Genomic DNA, 23,191 nt, shown 5'->3' on the forward strand with positions numbered 1-23,191 from the left:
ATAAATACTGAGGAGAGAGATAAATACTGAGGAGAGAGATACATACTGAGGAGAGAGATAAATACTGAGGAGATAATACTGAGGAGAGAGATAAATACTGAGGAGAGAGATAAATACTGAGGAGAGAGATAAATACTGAGGAGAGAGATAATACTGAGGAGAGAGATAAATACTGAGGAGATAATACTGAGGAGAGAGATAAATACTGAGGAGAGAGATAAATACTGAGGAGATACATACTGAGGAGATAAATACTGAGGAGAGAGATAAATACTGAGGAAAGAGATACATACTGAGGAGAGAGATAAATACTGAGGAGAGAGATAAATACTGAGGAGAGAGATAAATACTGAGGAGAGAGATACATACTGAGGAGATAAATACTGAGAGAGATAAATACTGAGGAGAGAGATCAATACTGAGAGAGAGATACATACTGAGGAGAGAGATACATACTGAGGAGAGAGATAAATACTGAGGAGAGAGATAAATACTGAGGAGAGAGATAAATACTGAGGAGAGAGATAAATACTGAGGAGAGAGATAAATACTGAGGAGAGAGATAAATACTGAGGAGAGAGATCAATACTGAGAGAGATAAATACTGAGGAGAGAGATAAATACTGAGGAGAGAGATACATACTGAGGAGAGAGAGAGACACCATACTCTGGTTCTTTCGGTAAAGTCACGTAGGTATAAAATAAATCACAATGCCAAGCGTCCGTCATGAGGTGAGAAAGCGTGGCCCTGCTGCTGAGGCACACCGTCTTAAAAGAGAGATCGTGAGGAGAGAGGAGATATGGGAAGGAGATGAGAGAGGGAATCTGCGGGGGAGGAGAGGGGAGATGGGAGGGGAGCGATACACTGAGAGAGAGATCCTTGTAAGAGATGAGAGAGACACTGAGAGAGATACTGAGGAGAGAGAGATCCTTGTAAGAGATGACACTGAGAGGAGAGAGACACTGAGGAGAGAGATCCTTGTAAGAGATGAGAGAGACACTGTGATGAGATGCGAGAGACACTGAGATGAGGGAGACAGTTAGGGGAGAGAGATCCTTGTAAGAGATGAGAGAGACACTGTGATGAGATACTGAGGAAAGAGAGAGATCCTTGTAAGAGATGACACTGAGAGGAGAGAGACACTGAGGAGAGAGATCCTTGTAAGAGATGAGAGAGACACTGTGATGAGATGCGAGAGACACTGAGATGAGGGAGACAGTTAGGGGAGAGAGATCCTTGTAAGAGATGAGAGAGATACTGAGGAGAGAGATATCCTTGTAAGAGATGAAAGAGACATTGTGATAAGAGAGACACTGAGATGAGAGAGACAGTTAGGGGAGAGAGATCCTTGTAAGAGATGAGAGAGACACTGTGATGAGATGAGAGAGACACTGAGAGGAGATAATCTAGGGAGACAAGAGGGGAAAGAGATGATAATCTGGGGGGAAGAGAGGGGAGATGAGAGATACTGAGAGAGATACTTGTAAGAGAGGAGAGAGAATCTGTGGAAAGAGGAGGCGAGAGATGATCTGGGGAGAGAAAAGAGCGGGAGAGAGACATTGTGATGAGATGTGAGATACTGAGGAGAGATCCTTGTAAGAGATGAGACATTGTGATAAGATGAGAGAGATACTGAGGAGAGAGAGATCCTTGTAAGAGAGAAGAGAGACATTGTGATGAGATACTGAGGAGAGAGAGATCCTTGTAAGAGATGAGACATTGTGATGAGATGTGAGATGAGAGAGATACTGAGGAGAGATACTTGTAAGAGATGAGAGAGACACTGAGATGAGAGACACTGAGGAGAGATCTTGTAAGAGATGAGAGAGACACTGTGATGAGATGAGATACTGAGGAGAGATCTTGTAAGAGATGAGATACTGAGATGAGAGATACACTGAGATGAGAGAAACTGAGGAGAGATCTTGTAAGAGAGGAGAGAGACACTGTGATGAGAGACATACGGAGGAGAGAGAGATCCTTGTAAAAGATGAGACATTGTGAAGAGATATGAGATGAGAGAGACACTGAGATGACACTGAGATGAGAGAGATACTGAGAGAGATCCTTGTAAGAGATGAGACATTGTGATGAGATTAGAGAGATACTGAGGAGAGGTCTTGTAAGAGATGAGAGACACTGAGATGAGAGAGATACGGAGGAGAGAGAGATCCTTGTAAGAGATGAGACATTGTGATGAGATGTGAGATGAGACACTGAGATGAGAGATCCTTGTAAGAGATGAGAGAGACATTGTGATGAGATGAGACACTGATAGGAGATAATCTAGGGAGACAAGAGGGGAAAGAGATGATAATCTGGGGGGAAGAGAGGGGAGATGAGAGATACTGAGGAGAGATACTTGTAAGAGATGAGAGATACATTGTGATGAGATGAGAGAGACACTGAGGAGAGAGAGATACTTGTAAGAGAGGAGAGAGAATCTGTGGGAAGAGGAGGCGAGAGACGATCTGGGGAGAGAAAAGAAGAGAGACATTGTGATGAGGTGAGAGAGATACTGAGGAGAGATGAGAGAGAGACATTGCAGGGAGAGAGGCTGAGGAGAATGGATGTCGCTTGGACTGTCCCAAACAAAAAAATTACCTCAGAATTTTTGTTTAAAAAAATTTGTTTTAATTTTCTCTCAGAATTCTTGATAAACGTATCGGGAGGCGAGCAAGGTAACGAGTGTTAACAGTCGGCGTTATATTAATAACGACGTCGTTACACCAATGACGAATGGTCGATTCCGACTTCGACGACGCAGCGAAAGTGGAGCCAGAAGCGACCTTAAAGCATTCCACCCCCTACCACCCTCCTCCTCATTACGATCGTCGCTACTGTCACCCCCATCGTCGTCTTAATTAATCGCCGTAAACCCTTTTAAAGTTTGTGAAAAACATTTTTTTTAGTATTCTATTTAACTCCCTGAGGTGACAAAAAAATTTTCTCCCGCTTCTATTTTTTTATTACCTCAACGCGCGAGCGCGCGGCGACGGGCGGCGGCGGCGGAAGCGGAAGCCGCGCGAGACCGGAAGCGGAAACGAAACCCCTCGCTCGCGCGCCCTGGAAGTTCCCGCCCCCTTTTCGTTTGTTGATTCATGCAAGAGCAAATAAATAAATAAATGGGGCGTTCGTTTTATATTCTTGGTTCTTTCGGTAAAGTCACGTGGAAGTTAAACAATTAAATAATAAAAATATAACTTTATAATAAGAGTATAACTTTATTGTTTTATTTTATAATAAAAATATAATTTTATTGTTTTATTTTTATTATTTATATTTTTACTATTTTATTGTTACTTTACCGAAAGAACCAAGAATATGAATCCCTACAGTCACGAAAGCTTTAAATAAAATTTTCAGGGGGTTATTTATTTGTTTGTTTACGACTTGCGGTTGGAGCAATCCCGAAGGGATATTTGTACAGACCCACAGAGACCCATAGAGACCCACACTCACAGAGACTCATAGACCCATACTCACAGAAACTCATAGAGACCCATAGAGACCCACACTCACAGAGACTCAGAGACCCATACTCACAGAGACTCAGAGACCAGTAGAGACTCATAGAGACCCACAGAGGCCCACACTCACAGAGACTCATAGAGACCCACAGAGACCCACACTCACAGAGACTCAGAGACCCATACAGAGACTCAGAGACCCACAGAGACCCACACTCACAGAGACTCAGAGACCCACACTCACAGAGACTCATAGAGACCCACAGAGACCCACACTTACAGAGACTCAGAGACCCATACTCACAGAGACTCAGAGACCCATAGAGACCCACACTCACAGAGACTCAGAGACCCTTACAGAGACTCATAGAGACCCATAGAGACCCACACTCACAGAGACTCAGAGACCCATACTCACAGAGGCCCATAGAGACCCGTAGAGACCCACACTCACAGAGACTCATAGAGACCCACAGAGACCCACACTCACAGAGACTCAGAGACCCAGAGACCCATACTCACAGAGACTCATAGAGACCCATAGAGACCCACACTCACAGAGACTCAGAGACCCAGAGACCGATACTCACAGAGACTCATAGAGACCCATAGAGACCTACACTCACAGAGACTCACAGAGACCAATACTCGCAGAGACTCACACTCACAGAGACTCACAGAGACCCACACTCACAGAGACCTACACTCACAGAGACTCACAGAGACCCACACTCACAGAGAGCCACACTCACAGAGACTCACAGAGACCCACACTCACAGAGACCCACACTCACAGAGACTCACAGAGACCCACAGATACTCACAGAGACCCACACTCACAGAGACTCACAGAGACTCACACTCACAGAGACTCACAGAGACCCACACTCACAGAGACCCACACTCACAGAGACCCACACTCACAGAGACCCACAGAGACCCACACTCACAGAGACTCAGAGACCCAGAGACCCATACTCACAGAGACTCATAGAGACCCATAGAGACCCACACTCACAGAGACTCAGAGACCCAGAGACCGATACTCACAGAGACTCATAGAGACCCATAGAGACCTACACTCACAGAGACTCACAGAGACCAATACTCGCAGAGACTCACACTCACAGAGACTCACAGAGACCCACACTCACAGAGACCTACACTCACAGAGACTCACAGAGACCCACACTCACAGAGAGCCACACTCACAGAGACTCACAGAGACCCACACTCACAGAGACCCACACTCACAGAGACTCACAGAGACCCACAGATACTCACAGAGACCCACACTCACAGAGACTCACAGAGACTCACACTCACAGAGACTCACAGAGACCCACACTCACAGAGACCCACACTCACAGAGACCCACACTCACAGAGACCCACACTCACAGAGACCCAGAGACCCACACTCACAGAGACCCACACTCACAGAGACCCACACTCACAGAGACTCACAGAGACCCACACTCACAGAGACTCACACTCACAGAGACTCACAGAGACCCACACTCACAGAGACTCACAGAGACTCGCAGAGACTCACACTCACAGAGACTCACAGAGACCCACAGAGACCCACACTCACAGAGACTCACAGAGACTCACACTCACAGAGACTCACAGAGACCCACACTCACAGAGACCCACACTCACAGAGACTCACACTCACAGAGACCCACACTCACAGAAAATCACACTCACAGAGACCCACACTCACAGAGACTCACACTCACAGAGACTCACAGAGACCCACACTCACAGAGATCCAGAGACCCACACTCACAGAGACTCACAGAGACCCAGAGACCCACACTCACAGAGACTCACAGAGACTCACACTCACAGAGACTCACAGAGACCCACACTCACAGAGACCCACACTCACAGAGACCCACACTCACAGAGACCCACACTCACAGAGACTCACAGAGACCCACACTCACAGAGACCCAGAGACCCACACTCACAGAGACCCAGAGACCCACACTCACAGAGACCCAGAGACCCACACTCACAGAGACCCAGAGACCCACACTCACAGAGACCCAGAGACCCACACTCACAGAGACCCACACTCACAGAGACTTTACAGAGACCCACAGAGACTCACACTCACAGAGACCCACAGAGACTCACACTCACAGAGACCCACACTCACAGACACTCACAGAGACCCACACTCACAGAGACTCACACTCACAGAGACTCACACTCACAGAGACTCACAGAGACCCACACTCACAGAGACTCACAGAGACCCACACTCACAGAGACCCACACTCACAGAGACTCACAGAGACCCACACTCACAGAGACCCACACTCACAGAGACCCACACTCACAGAGACCCAGAGACTCACACTCACAGAGACCCACACTCACAGAGACCAATACTCGCAGAGACTCACACTCACAGAGACCCACACTCACAGAGACCCACACTCACAGAGACCCATAGACCCACACTCACAGAGACCCACACTCACAGACACTCACAGAGACCCACACTCACAGAGACCCACACTCACAGAGACCCAGAGACCCACACTCACAGAGACCCAGACACTCACACTCACAGAGACCCAGAGACCCACACTCACAGAGACCCAGAGACCCACACTCACAGATACTCACAGAGACCCACACTCACAGAGACCCACACTCACAGAGACCCAGAGACCCACACTCACAGAGACTCACAGAGACCAATACTCGCAGAGACTCACACTCACAGAGACTCACAGAGACCCACACTCACAGAGACCTACACTCACAGAGACTCACAGAGACCCACACTCACAGAGAGCCACACTCACAGAGACTCACAGAGACCCACACTCACAGAGACCCACACTCACAGAGACTCACAGAGACCCACAGATACTCACAGAGACCTACACTCACAGAGACTCACAGAGACCCACACTCACAGAGACTCACAGAGACTCACACTCACAGAGACTCACAGAGACCCACACTCACAGAGACCCACACTCACAGAGACCCACACTCACAGAGACCCACAATCACAGAGACCCACACTCACAGAGACCCAGAGACCCACACTCACAGAGACCCACACTCACAGAGACCCACAGTCACAGAGACCCAGAGACCCACACTCACAGAGACCCACACTCACAGAGACCCACACTCACAGAGACTCACAGAGACCCACACTCACAGAGACTCACACTCACAGAGACTCACAGAGACCCACACTCACAGAGACTCACAGAGACCCACACTCACAGAGACCCACACTCACAGAGACTCACAGAGACCCACACTCACAGAGACTCACACTCACAGAGACTCACAGAGACCCACACTCACAGAGACTCACAGAGACTCGCAGAGACTCACACTCACAGAGACTCACAGAGACCCACAGAGACTCACAGAGACCCACACTCACAGAGACCCACACTCACAGAGACCCACACTCACAGAGACCCACACTCACAGAGACTCACACTCACAGAGACCCACACTCACAGAGACTCACACTCACAGAGACTCACAGAGACCCACACTCACAGAGACCCAGAGACCCACACTCACAGAGACTCACAGAGACCCAGAGACCCACACTCACAGAGACTCACAGAGACTCACACTCACAGAGACCCACACTCACAGAGACCCACACTCACAGAGACCCACACTCACAGAGACCCACACTCACAGAGACCCACACTCACAGAGACCCACACTCACAGAGACCCAGAGACCCACACTCACAGAGACCCACACTCACAGAGACCCAGAGACTCACACTCACAGAGACCCAGAGACCCACACTCACAGAGACTCACAGAGACCCACACTCACAGATACTCACACTCACAGAGACTCACACTCACAGAGACCCAGAGACCCACACTCACAGAGACCCACACTCACAGAGACTTTACAGAGACCCAGAGACTCACACTCACAGAGACCCACAGAGACTCACACTCACAGAGACCCAGAGACCCACACTCACAGACACTCACAGAGACCCACACTCACAGAGACCCAGAGACCCACACTCACAGAGACCCACACTCACAGAGACCCAGAGACCCACACTCACAGAGACCCATACAGACCATCTCGGGTGTGGGGGGGGATGGTGTGTGGCAGCCATCTTGGGTAAGGGGGCAGAGGAAGGTGTGTGGCGGCCATCTTTGGTAAGGGGGGGTTGGTCATCGGGGGAGGTGGGGGGGGAAAGCTTTGGGGGCGGTGTTCCGTCTCGTGCAGCCACCGGACGTGACGTCGCCGACGAGCACCGGAAGCCGTCGTCGCCGGCGGCCATCTTGGACTTGCACGCCTCTCCCCCGCCACTGGCCAGGCTCGAGGCCTTCTGCGGGAATTTTTTTAAAATTTTTGCGTCCGAACGTCGCCTGAACGTCCCCCGAACGTTCGCTTCGCAACATTCGCACGTGCGTGAAGCGCAGCGGCGTAAACCAACGGGCGCGCACGCTGGACACGCTGGACACGCGCGAGCGTCTTTTTGTTTTGGTTACACCCGTTGTATAGTCGCGTGTGACAGTGTTTGCGTTGTTGTTGTTGTGGTGGTGGTGTCGTGTTGATTGTTTTATTTGTTAGTCGCGCTGAGACATGGCCGAAGATTCGTGGGCGCAGGCGGTGGACCTGCAGGAGTCCGGAGGAATCTCCGCCTCGGTGAGGAGACGCCTCGCTCATTCCCCCTCTCTCATTCTCCCCCTCTCATTCCCTCTCTCTCATTCTCCCTCTCTCATTCCCCCTCTCTCATTCTCTCTCTCATTCTCTCTCATTCCCCCTCTCATTCTCTCTCTCATTCCCCCTCATTCTCCCTCTCTCATTCCCCCTCTCTCATTCTCTCATTCTCTCTCATTCCCCCTCTCATTCTCTCTCTCTCATTCCCCCTCATTCCCCCTCTCTCATTCCCCCTCATTCCCCCTCTCTCATTCCCCCCTCTCATTTCCCCTCTCTCATTTCCCCTCTCTCATTTCCCCTCTCTCATTCCCCCTCTCTCATTCCCCCTCTGTCATCCCCCCTCTCATTCCCCCTCTCATTCTCCCTCTCTCATTCCCCCCCTCTCATTCCCCCCCTCTCATTCCCCCCCTCTCATTCCCCCCCTCTCATTCCCCCCCTCTCATTCCCCCTCTCTCATTCCCCCGCTCTCATTCCCCCGCTCTCATTCCCCCTCTCTCATTCCCCCTCTCTCATTCCCCCCCTCTCATTCCCCCCCTCTCATTCCCCCCTCTCATTCCCCCTCTCTCATCCCCCCTCTCTCATTCCCCCTCTCTCATTCCCCCTCTCTCATTCCCCCTCTCATTCCCCCTCTCATTCCACCTCTCATTCCCCCTCTCTCATTCTCCCTCTCTCATTCTCCCTCTCATTCCACCTCTCATTCCCCTCTCTCATTCCCCCTCTCATTCTCTCTCATTCTCTCTCATTCCCCCTCTCATTCTCTCTCTCATTCCCCCTCATTCCCCCTCTCTCATTCCCCCTCTCTCATTCTCTCTCATCCCCCCTCTCTCATCCCCCCTCTCTCATTCCCCCTCTCTCATTCCCCCTCGCTCATTCCCCCTCTCTCATTCCCCCTCTCATTCCACCTCTCATTCCCCCTCTCAATCTCTCTCATTCCCCCTCTCTCATTCCCCCTCTCTCATTCCCCCTCTCTCATTCCCCCCTCTCATTCCCCCTCGCTCATTCCCCCTCTCTCATTCCCGCTCTCATTCCCCCTCTCATTCCCCCTCTCTCATTCCCCCTCTCTCATTCCCCCTCTCATTCCCCCTCTCTCATTCCCCCTCTCTCATTCCCCCTCTCTCATTCCCCCTCTCTCATTCCCCCTCTCTCATTCCCCCTCTCTCATTCCCCCTCTCTCATTCCCCCTCGCTCATTCCCCCTATCTCATTCCCCCTCTCTCATTTCCCCTCTCTCATTCCCCCTCTCTCATTCCCCCTCTCTCATTCCCCCTCTCTCATTTCCCCTCTCTCATTCCCCCTCTCTCATTCTCCCTCTCTCATTCCCCTCTCTCATTCTCTCATTCTCTCTCATTCCCCTCATTCCCCTCTCATTCTCTCTCTCATTCCCCCTCATTCCCCCTCTCTCATTCCCCCTCATTCCCCCTCTCTCATTCCCCCCTCTCATTTCCCCTCTCTCATTCCCCCTCTCTCATTCCCCCTCTCTCATTCCCCCTCTCTCATTCCCCCTCTCTCATTCCCCCTCTCTCATTCCCCCTCTCTCATTCCCCCTCTCTCATTCCCCCTCTCTCATTCCCCCTCTCTCATTCCCCCTCTGTCATTCCCCCTCTCTCATTCCCCCTCTCATTCTCCCTCTCTCATTCCCCCTCTCATTCCCCCCCCTCTCATTCCCCCCTCTCATTCCCCCCCTCTCATTCCCCTCTCTCATTCCCCCTCTGTCATTCCCCCTCTCTCATCCCCCCTCTCATTCCGCCTCTCATTCCCCCTCTCTCATTCCCCCTCTCTCATTCCCCCTCTCTCATCCCCCCTCTCTCATTCCCCCTCTCTCATTCCCCCTCTCATTCCCCCTCTCATTCCACCTCTCATTCCCCCTCTCTCATTCTCCCTCTCTCATTCTCCCTCTCTCATTCCACCTCTCATTCCCCCTCTCTCATTCCCCCTCTCATTCTCTCTCATTCTCTCTCATTCCCCTCATTCTCTCTCTCATTCCCCCTCATTCCCCCTCTCTCATTCCCCCTCTCTCATTCCCCCTCTCTCATTCCCCCTCTCTCATTCCACCTCTCATTCCCCCTCTCTCATTCCCCCTGTCATTCTCTCTCTCATTCTCTCTCATTCTCTCTCATTCCTCCTCTCATTCTCTCTCTCATTCCCCCTCATTCCCCTCTCTCATTCCCCCTCTCTCATTCCCCCTCTCTCATTCCCCTCTCTCATTCCCCCTCTCATTCCCCCTCATTCCCCCTCTCTCATTCCCCCTCTCTCATTCCCCCCCTCTCATTCCCCCTCTCATTCCCCCGCTCTCATTCCCCCTCTCTCATTCCCCCTCTCTCATTCCCCCTCTCTCATTCCCCCTCTATTTCCCCCTCTCTCATTCCCCCTCTCTCATTCCCCCTCTCTCATTCTCCCTCTCTCATTCCCCCTCTCTCATTCCCTCTCATTCCCCTCTCATTCCACTCTCATTCCCCTTCTCTCATTCTCTCTCATTCCCCCTCTCATTCCCCCTCTCATTCCACCTCTCATTCCCCCTCTCTCATTCTCCCTATCTCATTCCCCCTCTTTCATTCCCCTCATTCCACCTCTCATTCCCCCTCTCTCATTCTCCCTCTCTCATTCTCCCTCTCTCATTCCCTCTCATTCCCCCTCTCATTCCCCCTCGCTCATTCCCCTCTCTCATTCCCCCCCTCTCATTCCCCCACTCTCATTCCCCCTCTCTCATTCCCAACTCTCATTCCCCTCTCTCATTTTCTCTCATTCCCCCACTCTCATTCCTCCTCATTCCCCCTCTCTCATTCCCCCTCTCTCATTCCCCCTCTCTCATTCCCCCTCTCTCATTCCCCCTCTCTCATTCCCCCTCTCTCATTCCCCTGCTCTCATTCCCCCTCTCTCATTCCCCCTCTCATTCTCTCTCTCATTCTCTCTCTTTCTCTCTCATTCCCCCTCTCATTCTCTCTCTCATTCCCCCTCATTCCCCCTCTCTGATTCCCCCTCTCTCATTCCCCCTCTCTCATTCCCCTCTCTCATTCCCCCTCTCTCATTCCCCCTCTCATTCCACCTCTCATTCCCCTCTCTCTCATTCTCTCTCATTCCCCCTCTCATTCCCCCTCTCATTCCACCTCTCATTCCCCCATCTCTCATTCTCCCTCTCTCATTCCCCCCTCTCATTCCCCCTCTCTCATTCCCCCTCTCTCATTCCCCCTCTTTCATTCCCCCTCTCATTCCACCTCTCATTCCCCCTCTCTCATTCTCCCTCTCTCATTCTCCCTCTCTCATTCCCCCTCATTCCCCCTCTCTCATTCCCCCTCGCTCATTCCCCCTCTCTCATTCCCCCTCATTCCCCCTCATTCCCCCTCTCTCATTCCCCCTCTCTCATTCCCCCTCTCTCATTCCCTCTCTCTCATTCTCCCTCTCTCATTCCCCCTCTCTCATTCCCCCTCTCATTCCACCTCTCATTCCCCCTCTCTCATTCTCTCTCATTCCCCCTCTCATTCCCCCTCTCATTCCACCTCTCATTCTCCCTCTCTCATTCCCCCCCTCTCATTCCCCCTCTCTCATTTCCCCTCTTTCATTCCCCCTCTTTCATTCCCCCTCTCATTCCCCCTCTCTCATTCTCCCTCTCTCATTCTCCCTCTCTCATTCCCCCTCTCTCATTCCCCCCTCGCTCATTCCCCCTCATTCCCCCTCTCTCATTCCCCCTCTCTCATCCCCCTCCTCTCATCCCCCCTCTCATTCCCCTCTCATTCCCCCTCTCTCATTCTCCCTCTCTCATTCCCCCCTCTCTCATCCCCCCTCTCTCATTCTCCCTCTCTCATTCCCCCTCTCTCATTCCCCCTCTCATTCTCCCTCTCTCGTTCCCCCTCTCTCATTCCCCCTCTCTCATTCCTCCTCTCATTCCCCCCTCTCATTCTCCCTCTCTCATTCCCCTCTCTCATTCACCCCTCTCATTCCCCCTCTCTCATTCCTCCTCTCATTCCCCCTCTCATTCCCCCTCTCTCATTCCCCCCTCTCATTCCCCTCTCTCATTCCCCCTCTCATTCCTCCTCTCATTCCCCCTCTCATTCTCCCTCTCTCATTCCCCCTCTCATTCCCCTCTCATTCCCCCTCTCTCATTCCCCTCTCCCCTCTCTCATTCCCCTCTCTCATTCCCTTCCCCCTCTCTCATTCCCCTCATTCCCCCTCTCTCATTCCCCCTCTCTCATTCCCCCTCTCTCATTCCCCCTCTCTCATTCCCCCTCTCTCATTCCCCTCTCATTCCCCCCTCTCATTCCCCCTCTCTCATTCCCCCTCTCTCATTCCCCCTCTCTCATTCCCCCTCTCTCATTCCCCCCCTCTCATTCCCCCTCTCTCATTCCCCCTCTCTCATTCCCCCTCTCTCATTCCCCCTCTCTCATTCCCCCCTCCTCTCTCATTCCCCCTCTCTCATTCCCCTCTCTCATTCCCCCTCTCTCATTCCCCCTCTCTCATTCCCCCTCTCTCATTCCCCCTCTCTCATTCCCCCTCCTCATTCCCCCTCTCTCATTCCCCTCTCTCATTCCCCCTCCTCTCATTCCCCCTCTCTCATTCCCCCTCTCTCATTCCCCCCTCTCATTCCCCCCTCTCATTCCCCCTCTCTCATTCCCCCTCTCTCATTCCCCCTCTCTCATCCCCCTCTCTCATTCCCCCTCTCTCATTCCCCTCTCTCATTCCCCCGCTCTCATTCCCCTCTCTCATTCCCCCTCTCTCATTCCCCTCTCTCATTCCCCTCTCTCGTTCCCCCGCTCTCGTTCCCCCTCTCTCGTTCCCGCCGCTCTCGTTCCCCCTCTCTCATTCCCCTCTCTCATTCCCCCTCTCTCATTCCCCCTCTATCATTCCCCCCTCTCATTCCCCCGCTCTCATTCCCCCCTCTCTCATTCCCCCTCTCTCATTCCCCCCACCTCTCATTCCTCCTCTCTCATTCCCCTCGCTATTCCCCCTCGCTCATTCCCCCTCGCTCATTCCCCCTTGCAGCTTCTCATTCCCCCTCTCTCATTCCCCCTCTCATTCCCTCGCCCATTCTCTCTCTCATTCCCTCTCTCATTCCCTCTCTCATTCCCCTCTCTCATCCCCCCTCTCTCATTCCCCTCTCTCATTCCCCCTCTCTCATTCCCCCCTCTCATTCCCCTCTCTCATTCCCCCTCTCTCATTCCCCCTCTCTCATTCCCCCCACCTCTCATTCCTCCTCTCTTTCCCCCTCTCTCATTCCCCCTCTCTCATTCCCCCCATCTCTCATTCTCCCCTCTCATTCCCCCCCTCTCATTCCCCCCTCTCTCATTCCCCCCCTCTCATTCCCCCGCTCTCATTCCCCCTCTCATTCCCCTCTCTCATTCTCCCTCTCTCATTCTCCCTCTCATTCCCCCGTCTCTCATTCTCCCTCTCTCATTCCCCCTCTCTCATTCCCCCTCTCTCATTCCCCCTCTCTCATTCCCCCTCTCTCATTCCCCCTCTCTCATTCCCCCTCTCTCATGCCCCCCACCTCTCATTCTCCCCCTCTCATTCCCCCCCTCTCATTCCCCCTCTCTCATTCTCCCTCTCTCATTCTCCCTCTTTCATTCCCCTCTCTCATTCCCCCTCTCTCATTCCCCCTCTCATTCCCCCCTCTCATTCCCCCTCTCTCATTCCCCCCTCTCAATTCTCCTCTCTCATTCCCCCTCTCTCATTCCCTCTCTCATTCCCCCTCTCATTCCCCCTTTCTCATTCTCCCTCTCTCATTCCCCATCATCCCCCTCTCTCATTCCCCCTCTCTCATTCCCCCTCTCTCATTCCCTCTCTCTCATTCCCTCGTCCATTCTCTCTCATTCCCTCTCTCATTCCCTCTCTCATTCCCCCTCTCTCATCCCCCCTCTCTCATTCCCCCTCTCTCATTCCCCCTCTCTCATTCCCTCTCTCATTCCCCCTCTCTCATTCCCCCTCTCATTCCCCCTCTCTCATTCCATCTCTCATTCCCCATCATCCCCCTCTCTCATTCCCCCTCTCTCATTCCCCCTCTCATTCCCCCTCTCTCATTCCATCTCTCATTCCCCATCATCCCCCTCTCTCATTCCCCCTCTCTCATTCCCTCTCATTCCCCCTCTCTCATTCCCCCTCTCTCATTCCCCCTCTCTCATTCCCCCCTCTCTCATTCCCCCTCTCATTCCCTCGCCCATTCTCTCTCTCATTCCCTCTCTCATTCCCTCTCTCATTCCCTCTCTCATCCCCCCTCTCTCATCCCGCCTCTCATTCCCCCTCTCTCATTCCCCCTCATTCCCCCTCTCTCATTCCCTCTATTTCATCCCCCTTCTCTCATTCCCCCTCTCTCATTCCTTCCCTCATTCCCCCTATCTCATTCCCCCGTCTCTCATTCCCCCTCTCTCATTCCCCCTCTCTCCTTCCCCTCTCTCATTCCCTCTGTTTCATCCCCCCTCTCTCATTCCCCCTCTCTCATTCTCCCCTCTCTCATTCTCTCTCATTCCCTCTTTCTCATTCCATCTTTCATTCTCCCTCTCTCATTCTCTACCTCATTCTCGATCTCTCTCATTTACTCGCTCATTCTCTATTTCATTCTTATTATCCTTCTCTCATTCTCTATTTCATTCTTATTATCCTCTCATTCTCTATCTCATTCTCTCTCCGCTCATTCTCTCGTTCTCTCTCATCATGCGCTCCTCATTCTCTCTCCACTCATTCTTCCCGGCACCGCATTCACTCATTCACTTACTCAATCATTCCCTCATTCATTCGCTCACGCACAGAGCGCTAACCACTGCACCACTACTCCCCACACACACACACAGTGCACTTATCATCATCATCATCACAACCATCATCACCACTGTCATTATCATCACCACCACCATCATCACCACCATCATCACCACTGTCATTATCATCATCACCACCATCATCACCACCATCATCATCACCACGGTCGTTACCATCATCACCACCATCATCACCATCATCATCACAAACATCATCACCACTGTCATTATCATCACCACCATCATCACCACCATCATCATCACCACGGTCATTACCATCATCACCACCATCATCACCACCATCATCACCACCATCATCATCACCACTGCCATTACCATCATCACAACCATCATCACCACTGTCATTACCATCATCACCACCATCATCACAACCATCATCACCACTGTCATTATCATCATCACCACCATCATCACCACCATCATCACAACCATCATCACCACTGTCATTATCATCATCGCCACCATCATCACCACCATCATCATCACCACTGCCATTACCATCATTACCACCATCATCACCACCATCATCACAACCATCATCACCACTGTCATCATCATCATCACCACCATCATCACCACCATCATCACCACCATCATCACCACCATCATCACAACCATCATCACAACCATCATCACCACTGTCATCATCATCACCATCATCACAACCGTCATCATCATCACCATCATCACAACCATCATCACCACTGTCATCATCATCATCATCACCACCATCATCACCACCATCATCACCACCATCATCACCACCATCATCACAACCATCATCACAACCATCATCACCACCATCATCACCACCATCATCATCACCACTGCCATTACCATCATCACCACCATCATCACCACCATCATCATCACCACGGTCATTACCATCATCACCACCATCATCACCACCATCATCACAACCATCATCACCACTGTCATCATCATCACCACCATCATCACCACCATCATCACCACCATCATCATCACCACGATCATTACCATCATCATCATCATCACAACCATCATCACCACTGCCATTACCATCATCACCACCATCATCACCACTATCATAATCACCACGGTCATTACCATCATCACCACCATCACCACCATCATCACCACCATCATCACCACGGTCATTACCATCATCATCATCACAACCATCATCACCACTGTCATTACCATCACCATCATCACCATCATCATCACCACCATCATCATCACCACGGTCATTACCATCATCACCACCATCATCACCATCATCATCACCACGGTCATTACCATCATCATCATCACCACCATCATCACCACGGTCATTACCATCATCACCACCACCATCATCATTTTGTCTCTGGGTGAGTGGATGTCTCCGCTTGACAATAACCAATCTGTAAAATGCCTTCCATTCCAGGTCAAGAGTCTCTCTCTTAGACCGGCCAAGGAGATTCCACGTGCATCATCATCACCACCACCACCACCGCCACCATCATCATCATCACCACCACCACCACAACCACCATCATCATCTCCACCACCACCATCATCATCGCCACCACCACCGCAACCATCCCCATCATCATCAACATCATCGGTCAAATCGGCATCAACAGCAGCAACAGCAGCTGCTGTGTCAGTGTCTACAACGGCCGGCACAGAATCAGCAGTTCCTGATGTCAATGGAAGTGGTGAGTGGGTGGGTGGCTGAGCGGGCAGGTGGGTGGGTGGCTGAGTGGGTGGCTGAGTGGGTGGGTGAGTGGGTGGGTAGGTGGGTAGGTAAGTGGGTGGGTAGGTGGGTGGGGGTGAGTGGGTGGGTAGGTGGGTAGGTGGGTGAGTGGGTGGGTAGGTGGTTGAGTGGGTGAGTGAGTGGGTGAGTGGGTGGGTGAGTGGGTGAGTGAGTGGGTGAGTGGGTGAGTGAGTGGGTGAGTGGGTGAGTGAGTGGGTGGCTAGGTGGGTTAGTGCGTGGGTGAGGGGTGAGTGGATGGGTGGGTGAGTGGGTGGGTGAGTGGGCGGGTGAGTGGGTGGGTAGGTGGGCGGGTGAGTAGGTGGGTGAGTGAGTGGGTGGCTGAGTGCATGGGTGGGTGAGTGAGTGGCTGAGTGCGTGGGCGGGTGAGGGGTGAGTGAGTGGGTGGCTGAGTGCGTGAGTGAGTGGGCGGGTGAGTGGGCGGGTGAGTGGGTGGCTAGGTGGGTTAGTGCGTGGGTGAGGGATGAGTGGGTGGGTGGCTGAGTGGACGTGTGTGTGCGAGTCTGTGTGTGTGTAAGAGTGTTTGTGTGTGGCTGTGTGTGTGTGTGTAAGAGTGTTTGTGTGTGGCTGTGTGTGTGTGTGTGTAAGAGTGTTTGTGTGTGGCTGTGTGTGTGTGTAAGAGTGTTTTGTGTGTGTGCGAGTCTGTGTGTGTGTAAGAGTGTTTTGTGTGTGGCTGTGTGTGTGTGTGTAAGAGTGTTTGTGTGTGGCTGTGTGTGTGTGTGTAAGAGTGTTTGTGTGTGGCTGTGTGTGTAAGAGTGTTTGTGTGTGGCTGTGTGTGTGTGTGTAAGAGTGTTTGTGTGTCTTGTGTGTGTAAGAGTGTTTTGTGTGTGTTTGTGTGTGGCTGGTGTGTGTGTGTGTAAGAGTGTTTTGTGTGTGGCTGTGTGTGTGTAAGAGTGTTTGTGTGTGGCTGTGTGTGTGTGTGTGTGTAAGAGTGTTTGTGTGTGGCTGTGTGTGTGTAAGAGTGTTTGTGTGTGGCTGTGTGTGTGTGTGTGTAAGAGTGTTGTGTGTGGCTGTGTGTGTGTGTGTAAGAGTGTTTGTGTGTGGCTTGTGTGTGTGTAAGAGTGTTTGTGTGTGGCTGTGTGTGTGTGTGTAAGAGTGTTTGTGTGTGGCTGTGTGTGTGTGTAAGAGTGTTTTGTGTGTGGCTGTGTGTGTGTGTGTGTGTAAGAGTGTTTGTGTGTGGCTGTGTGTGTGTGTGTAAGAGTGTTTGTGTGTGGCTGTGTGTGTGTGTGTGTAAGAGTGTTTGTGTGTGGCTGTGGAGTGTGTGTGTGTGTGTGTGTGTGTAAGAGTGTTTGTGTGTGCTGGTGTGTGTGTGTGTAAGAGTGTTTGTGTGTGGCTGTGTGTGTGTGTGTGTAAGAGTGTTTGTGTGTGGCTGTGTGTGTGTGTGTGTAAGAGTGTTTTGTGTGTGGCTGTGTGTGTGTGTGTAAGAGTGTTTTGTGTGTGGCTGTTGTGTGTGTGTGTAAGAGTGTTTGTGTGTGGCTGTGTGTGTGTGTGTAAGAGTGTTTGTGTGTGGCTGTGTGTGTGTGTGTAAGAGTGTTTGTGTGTGGCTGTGTGTGTGTGTGTAAGAGTGTTTGTGTGTGGCTGTTGTGTGTGTGTGTGTAAGAGTGTTTTGTGTGTGGCTGTGTGTGTGTGTGTAAGAGTGTTTTGTGTGTGGCTTGTGTGTGTGTGTGTAAGAGTGTTTTGGTGTGTGTGTGGCTGTGTGTGTGTGTGTAAGAGTGTTTGTGTGTGGCTGTGTGTGTGTGTGTGTAAGAGTGTTTTGTGTGTGGCTGTGTGTGTGTGTGTGTAAGAGTGTTTGTGTGTGGCTGTGTGTGTGTGTGTGTAAGAGTGTTTTGTGTGTGGCTGTGTGTGTGTGTGTGTAAGAGTGTTTGTGTGTGGCTGTGTGTGTGTGTGTAAGAGTGTTTGTGTGTGGCTGTGTGTGTGTGTGTAAGAGTGTTTGTGTGTGGCTGTGTGTGTGTGTGTAAGAGTGTTTTGTGTGTGGCTGTGTGTGTGTGTGTAAGAGTGTTTGTGTGTGGCTGTGTGTGTGTGTGTAAGAGTGTTTGTGTGTGGCTGTGTGTGTGTGTGTGTAAGAGTGTTTGTGTGTGGCTGTGTGTGTGTGTGTAAGAGTGTTTGTGTGTGGCTGTGTGTGTGTGTGTAAGAGTGTTTGTGTGTGGCTGTGTGTGTGTGTGTAAGAGTGTTTGTGTGTGGCTGTGTGTTGTGTGTGTAAGAGTGTTTGTGTGTGGCTGTGTGTGTGTGTGTAAGAGTGTTTGTGTGTGGCTGTGTGTGTGTGTGTAAGAGTGTTTTGTGTGTGGCTGTGTGTGTGTGTGTAAGAGTGTTTGTGTGTGGCTGTGTGTGTGTGTGTAAGAGTGTTTTGTGTGTGGCTGTGTGTGTGTGTGTGTGTAAGAGTGTTTGTGTGTGGCTGTGGCTGTGGGCTGTGTGTGTGTGTGTGTGTAAGAGTGTTTGTGTGTGGCTGTGTGTGTGTGTGTGTAAGAGTGTTTTGTGTGTGGCTGTGTGTGTGTGTGTAAGAGTGTTTGTGTGTGGCTGTGTGTGTAAGAGTGTTTGTGTGTGGCTGTGTGTGTGTGTGTAAGAGTGTTTGTGTGTGGCTGTGTGTGTGTGTAAGAGTGTTTTGTGTGTGGCTGTGTGTGTGTAAGAGTGTTTGTGTGTGGCTGTGTGTGTGTGTAAGAGTGTTTTGTGTGTGGCTGTGTGTGTGTAAGAGTGTTTGTGTGTGGCTGTGTGTGTGTGTGTAAGAGTGTTTGTGTGTGGCTGTGTGTGTGTGTGTAAGAGTGTTTGTGTGTGGCTGTGTGTGTGTGTGTAAGAGTGTTTGTGTGTGGCTGTGTGTGTGTGTGTAAGAGTGTTTGTGTGTGGCTGTGTGTGTGTGTGTGTAAGAGTGTTTTGTGTGTGGCTGTGTGTGTGTGTAAGAGTGTTTGTGTGTGGCTGTGTGTGTGTGTGTAAGAGTGTTTGTGTGTGGCTGTGTGTGTGTGTGTGTAAGAGTGTTTGTGTGTGGCTGTGTGTGTGTGTGTAAGAGTGTTTGTGTGTGGCTGTGTGTGTGTGTGTGTAAGAGTGTTTGTGTGTGGTTGTGTGTGTGTAAGAGTGTTTTGTGTGTGGCTGTGTGTGTGTGTAAGAGTGTTTGTGTGTGGCTGTGTGTGTGTGTAAGAGTGTTTTGTGTGTGGCTGTGTGTGTGTGTGTGTAAGAGTGTTTGTGTGTGGCTGTGTGTGTGTGTAAGAGTGTTTGTGTGTGGCTGTGTGTGTGTGTAAGAGTGTTTGTGTGTGGCTGTGTGTGTGTAAGAGTGTTTGTGTGTGGCTGTGTGTGTGTGTGTAAGAGTGTTTTGTGTGTGGCTGTGTGTGTGTGTGTAAGAGTGTTTGTGTGTGGCTGTGTGTGTGTGTGTGTAAGAGTGTTTGTGTGTGGCTGTGTGTGTGTGTGTGTAAGAGTGTTTGTGTGTGGCTGTGTGTGTGTGTGTAAGAGTGTTTGTGTGTGGCTGTGTGTGTGTGTGTGTAAGAGTGTTTGTGTGTGGCTGTGTGTGTGTGTGTAAGAGTGTTTGTGTGTGGCTGTGTGTGTGTGTAAGAGTGTTTGTGTGTGGCTGTGTGTGTGTGTAAGAGTGTTTGTGTGTGGCTGTGTGTGTGTGTGTTTGTGTTGGGCCTGTGCGTGTGGCCGTCTGTGCCAGGCTCGGTGCACTTCCCGTGGCCTCAAAGCGCACCTAGCCTGGCACAGGGACCGTGGTGACGTCACTGCTGTTGTCATCATTTATTATATCTGGGTTCACGATGGCCGTGCCAGAGACACTGAGAGTCTGGGTTCAATCCCTGGGTCTGGGTGTCTCTATCACGATGTCCGTGTCAGAGACACTGAGAGTCTGGGTTCAATCCCTGGGTCTGGGTGTCTCTATCACGATGGCCGTGTCAGAGACACTGAGAGTCTGGGTTCAATCCCTGGGTCTGGGTGTCTCTATCACGATGGCCGTGTCAGAGACACTGAGAGTCTGGGTTCAAGCACTGGGTCTGGGTGTCTCTCTCTATCACGATGGCCGTGTCAGAGACCCTGGGAGTCTGGGTTCAATCCCTGGGTCTGGGTGTCTCTATCACGATAGCCGTGTCAGAGACACTGAGAGTCTGGGTTCAAGCACTGGGTCTGGGTGTCTCTATCACGATGTCCGTGTCAGAGACACTGAGAGTCTGGGTTCGAGCCCTGGGTCTGGGTGTCTCTCTATCACGATGGCCGTGTCAAGAGACACTGAGAGTCTGGGTTCAATCCCTGGGTCTGGGTGTCTATCACGATGGCCGTGTCAGAGACACTGAGAGTCTGGGTTCAATCCCTGGGTCTGGGTGTCTCTCTCTATCACGATGGCCGTGTCAGAGACACTGAGAGTCTGGGTTCAATCCCTGGGTCTGGGTGTCTCTCTCTATCACGATGGCCGTGTCAGAGACACTGAGAGTCTGGGTTCGAGCCCTGGGTCTGGGTGTCTCTATCACGATGGCCGTGTCAAAGACACTGAGAGTCTGGGTTCAATCCCTGGGTCTGGGTGTCTCTATCACGATGGCCGTGTCAGAGACACTGAGAGTCTGGGTTCAATCCCTGGGTCTGGGTGTCTCTATCACGATGTCCGTGTCAGTGACACTGAGTGTCTGGGTTCAATCCCTGGGTCTGGGTGTCTCTATCACGATGGCCGTGTCAGAGACACTGAGAGTCTGGGTTCAATCCCTGGGTCTGGGTGTCTCTATCACGATGGCCGTGTCAGAGACACTGAGAGTCTGGGTTCAATCCCTGGGTCTGGGTGTCTCTCTCTATCACGATGGCCGTGTCAGAGACACTGAGAGTCTGGGTTCAAGCCCTGGGTCTGGGTGTCTCTATCACGATGGCCGTGTCAGAGACACTGAGAGTCTGGGTTCGAGCCCTGGGTCTGGGTGTCTCTATCACGATGTCCGTGTCAGAGACACTGAGAGTCTGGGTTCAATCCCTGGGTCTGGGTGTCTCTATCACGATGGCTGTGTCAGAGACACTGAGAGTCTGGGTTCAATCCCTGGGTCTGGGTGTCTCTATCACGATGGCCGTGTCAGAGACACTGAGAGTCTGGGTTCGAGCCCTGGGTCTGGGTGTCTCTGTCACGATGACCGTGTCAGAGACACTGAGAGTCTGGGTTCAATCCCTGGGTCTGGGTGTCTCTATCACGATGGCCGTGTCAGAGACACTGAGAGTCTGGGTTCGAGCCCTGGGTCTGGGTGTCTCTATCACGATGGCCGTGTCAGAGACACTGAGAGTCTGGGTTCAATCCCTGGGTCTGGGTGTCTCTATCACGATGGCCGTGTCAGAGACACTGAGAGTCTGGGTTCGAGCCCTGGGTCTGGGTGTCTCTATCACGATGGCCGTGTCAGAGACACTGAGAGTCTGGGTTCAATCCCTGGGTCTGGGTGTCTCTATCACGATGGCCGTGTCAGAGACCCTGAGAGTCTGGGTTCAATCCCTGGGTCTGGGTGTCTCTATCACGATGGCCGTGTCAGAGACACTGAGAGTCTGGGTTCAATCCCTGGGTCTGGGTGTCTCTGTCACGATGGCCGTGTCAGAGACACTGAGAGTCTGGGTTCAATCCCTGGGTCTGGGTGTCTCTATCACGATGGCCGTGTCAGAGACACTGAGAGTCTGGGTTCGAGCCCTGGGTCTGGGTGTCTCTATCACGATGGCCGTGTCAGAGACACTGAGAGTCTGGGTTCAATCCCTGGGTCTGGGTGTCTCTATCACGATGGCCGTGTCAGAGACACTGAGAGTCTGGGTTCAATCCCTGGCTCTGGGTGTCTCTATCACGATGGCCGTGTCAGAGACACTGAGAGTCTGGGTTCGAGCCCTGGGTCTGAGTGTCTCTCTCTCTCACGATGTCCGTGTCAGAGACACTGAGAGTCTGGGTTCAATCCCTGGGTCTGGGTGTCTCTATCACGATGGCCGTGTCAGAGACACTGAGAGTCTGGGTTCAATCCCTGGGTCTGGGTGTCTCTATCACGATGTCCGTGTCAGAGACACTGAGAGTCTGGGTTCGAGCCCTGGGTCTGGGTGTCTCTCTCTGTCACGATGGCCGTGTCAGAGACACTGAGAGTCTGGGTTCGAGCCCTGGGTCTGGGTGTCTCTATCACGATGGCCGTGTCACTGGGTCTCGTGTAACACTGTATTGTGTAACACTGTATTGTGTAACACTGTATTGTGTAACACTGTATTGTGTAACACTGTATTGTGTAACACTGTATTGTGTAACTCTTTGTGTGTTTGTTAATCTGTAGAAGTCAAGCCACAGTCAACCACTGAAGATGATGAAGACAAAGGTGGGTAGGGAGGTGGTGGTGATGGTGGTGGTGATGGTGGTGGTGGTGATGTTGGTGGTGATGGTTGTGTGTCTGTGTGTGTCTATCTGTGTGTTTCTGTCTCTCTGTGTGTGTCTGTGTCTCTGTGTGTGTCTGTGTCGCTGTGTGTGTCTGTGTCTCTGTGTGTGTCTCTGTGTGTGTGTCTCTGTGTGTGTCTGTGTCTCTCTGTGTGTCTGTGTCTCTGTGTGTGTGTCTCTGTGTGGGG

The 23,191-nt window shown here is 51.6% G+C and overlaps 1 protein-coding gene across 6 annotated transcripts in view; it reads left to right on the forward strand.

The window, feature by feature from the left end:
- The first annotated feature begins 7,772 nt into the window (after positions 1 to 7,772).
- LOC116938054 (ATP-dependent RNA helicase DDX19A-like) overlaps positions 7,773 to 23,191 on the forward strand; it is a 50,955-nt gene continuing 35,536 nt past the window's right edge. For all 6 annotated transcript variants that reach the window (XM_076056335.1, XM_076056337.1, XM_076056338.1 and 3 more), the window contains exons 1-4: positions 7,773 to 7,912; positions 8,079 to 8,153; positions 16,343 to 16,616; positions 22,906 to 22,947. In XM_076056335.1, coding sequence (XP_075912450.1) covers positions 8,091 to 8,153; positions 16,343 to 16,616; positions 22,906 to 22,947 — 379 coding nt within the window. In that variant the 5' untranslated portion in view covers positions 7,773 to 7,912; positions 8,079 to 8,090. The remainder of the gene's footprint in view (positions 7,913 to 8,078; positions 8,154 to 16,342; positions 16,617 to 22,905; positions 22,948 to 23,191) is intronic.

This window comes from Petromyzon marinus, chromosome 75 (genome assembly GCF_048934315.1).
Source record: "Petromyzon marinus isolate PM22_M1 ecotype Great Lakes invasive population chromosome 75, UKy_Petmar_22M1.pri1.0, whole genome shotgun sequence".
Lineage (NCBI taxonomy): Eukaryota > Metazoa > Chordata > Hyperoartia > Petromyzontiformes > Petromyzontidae > Petromyzon > Petromyzon marinus.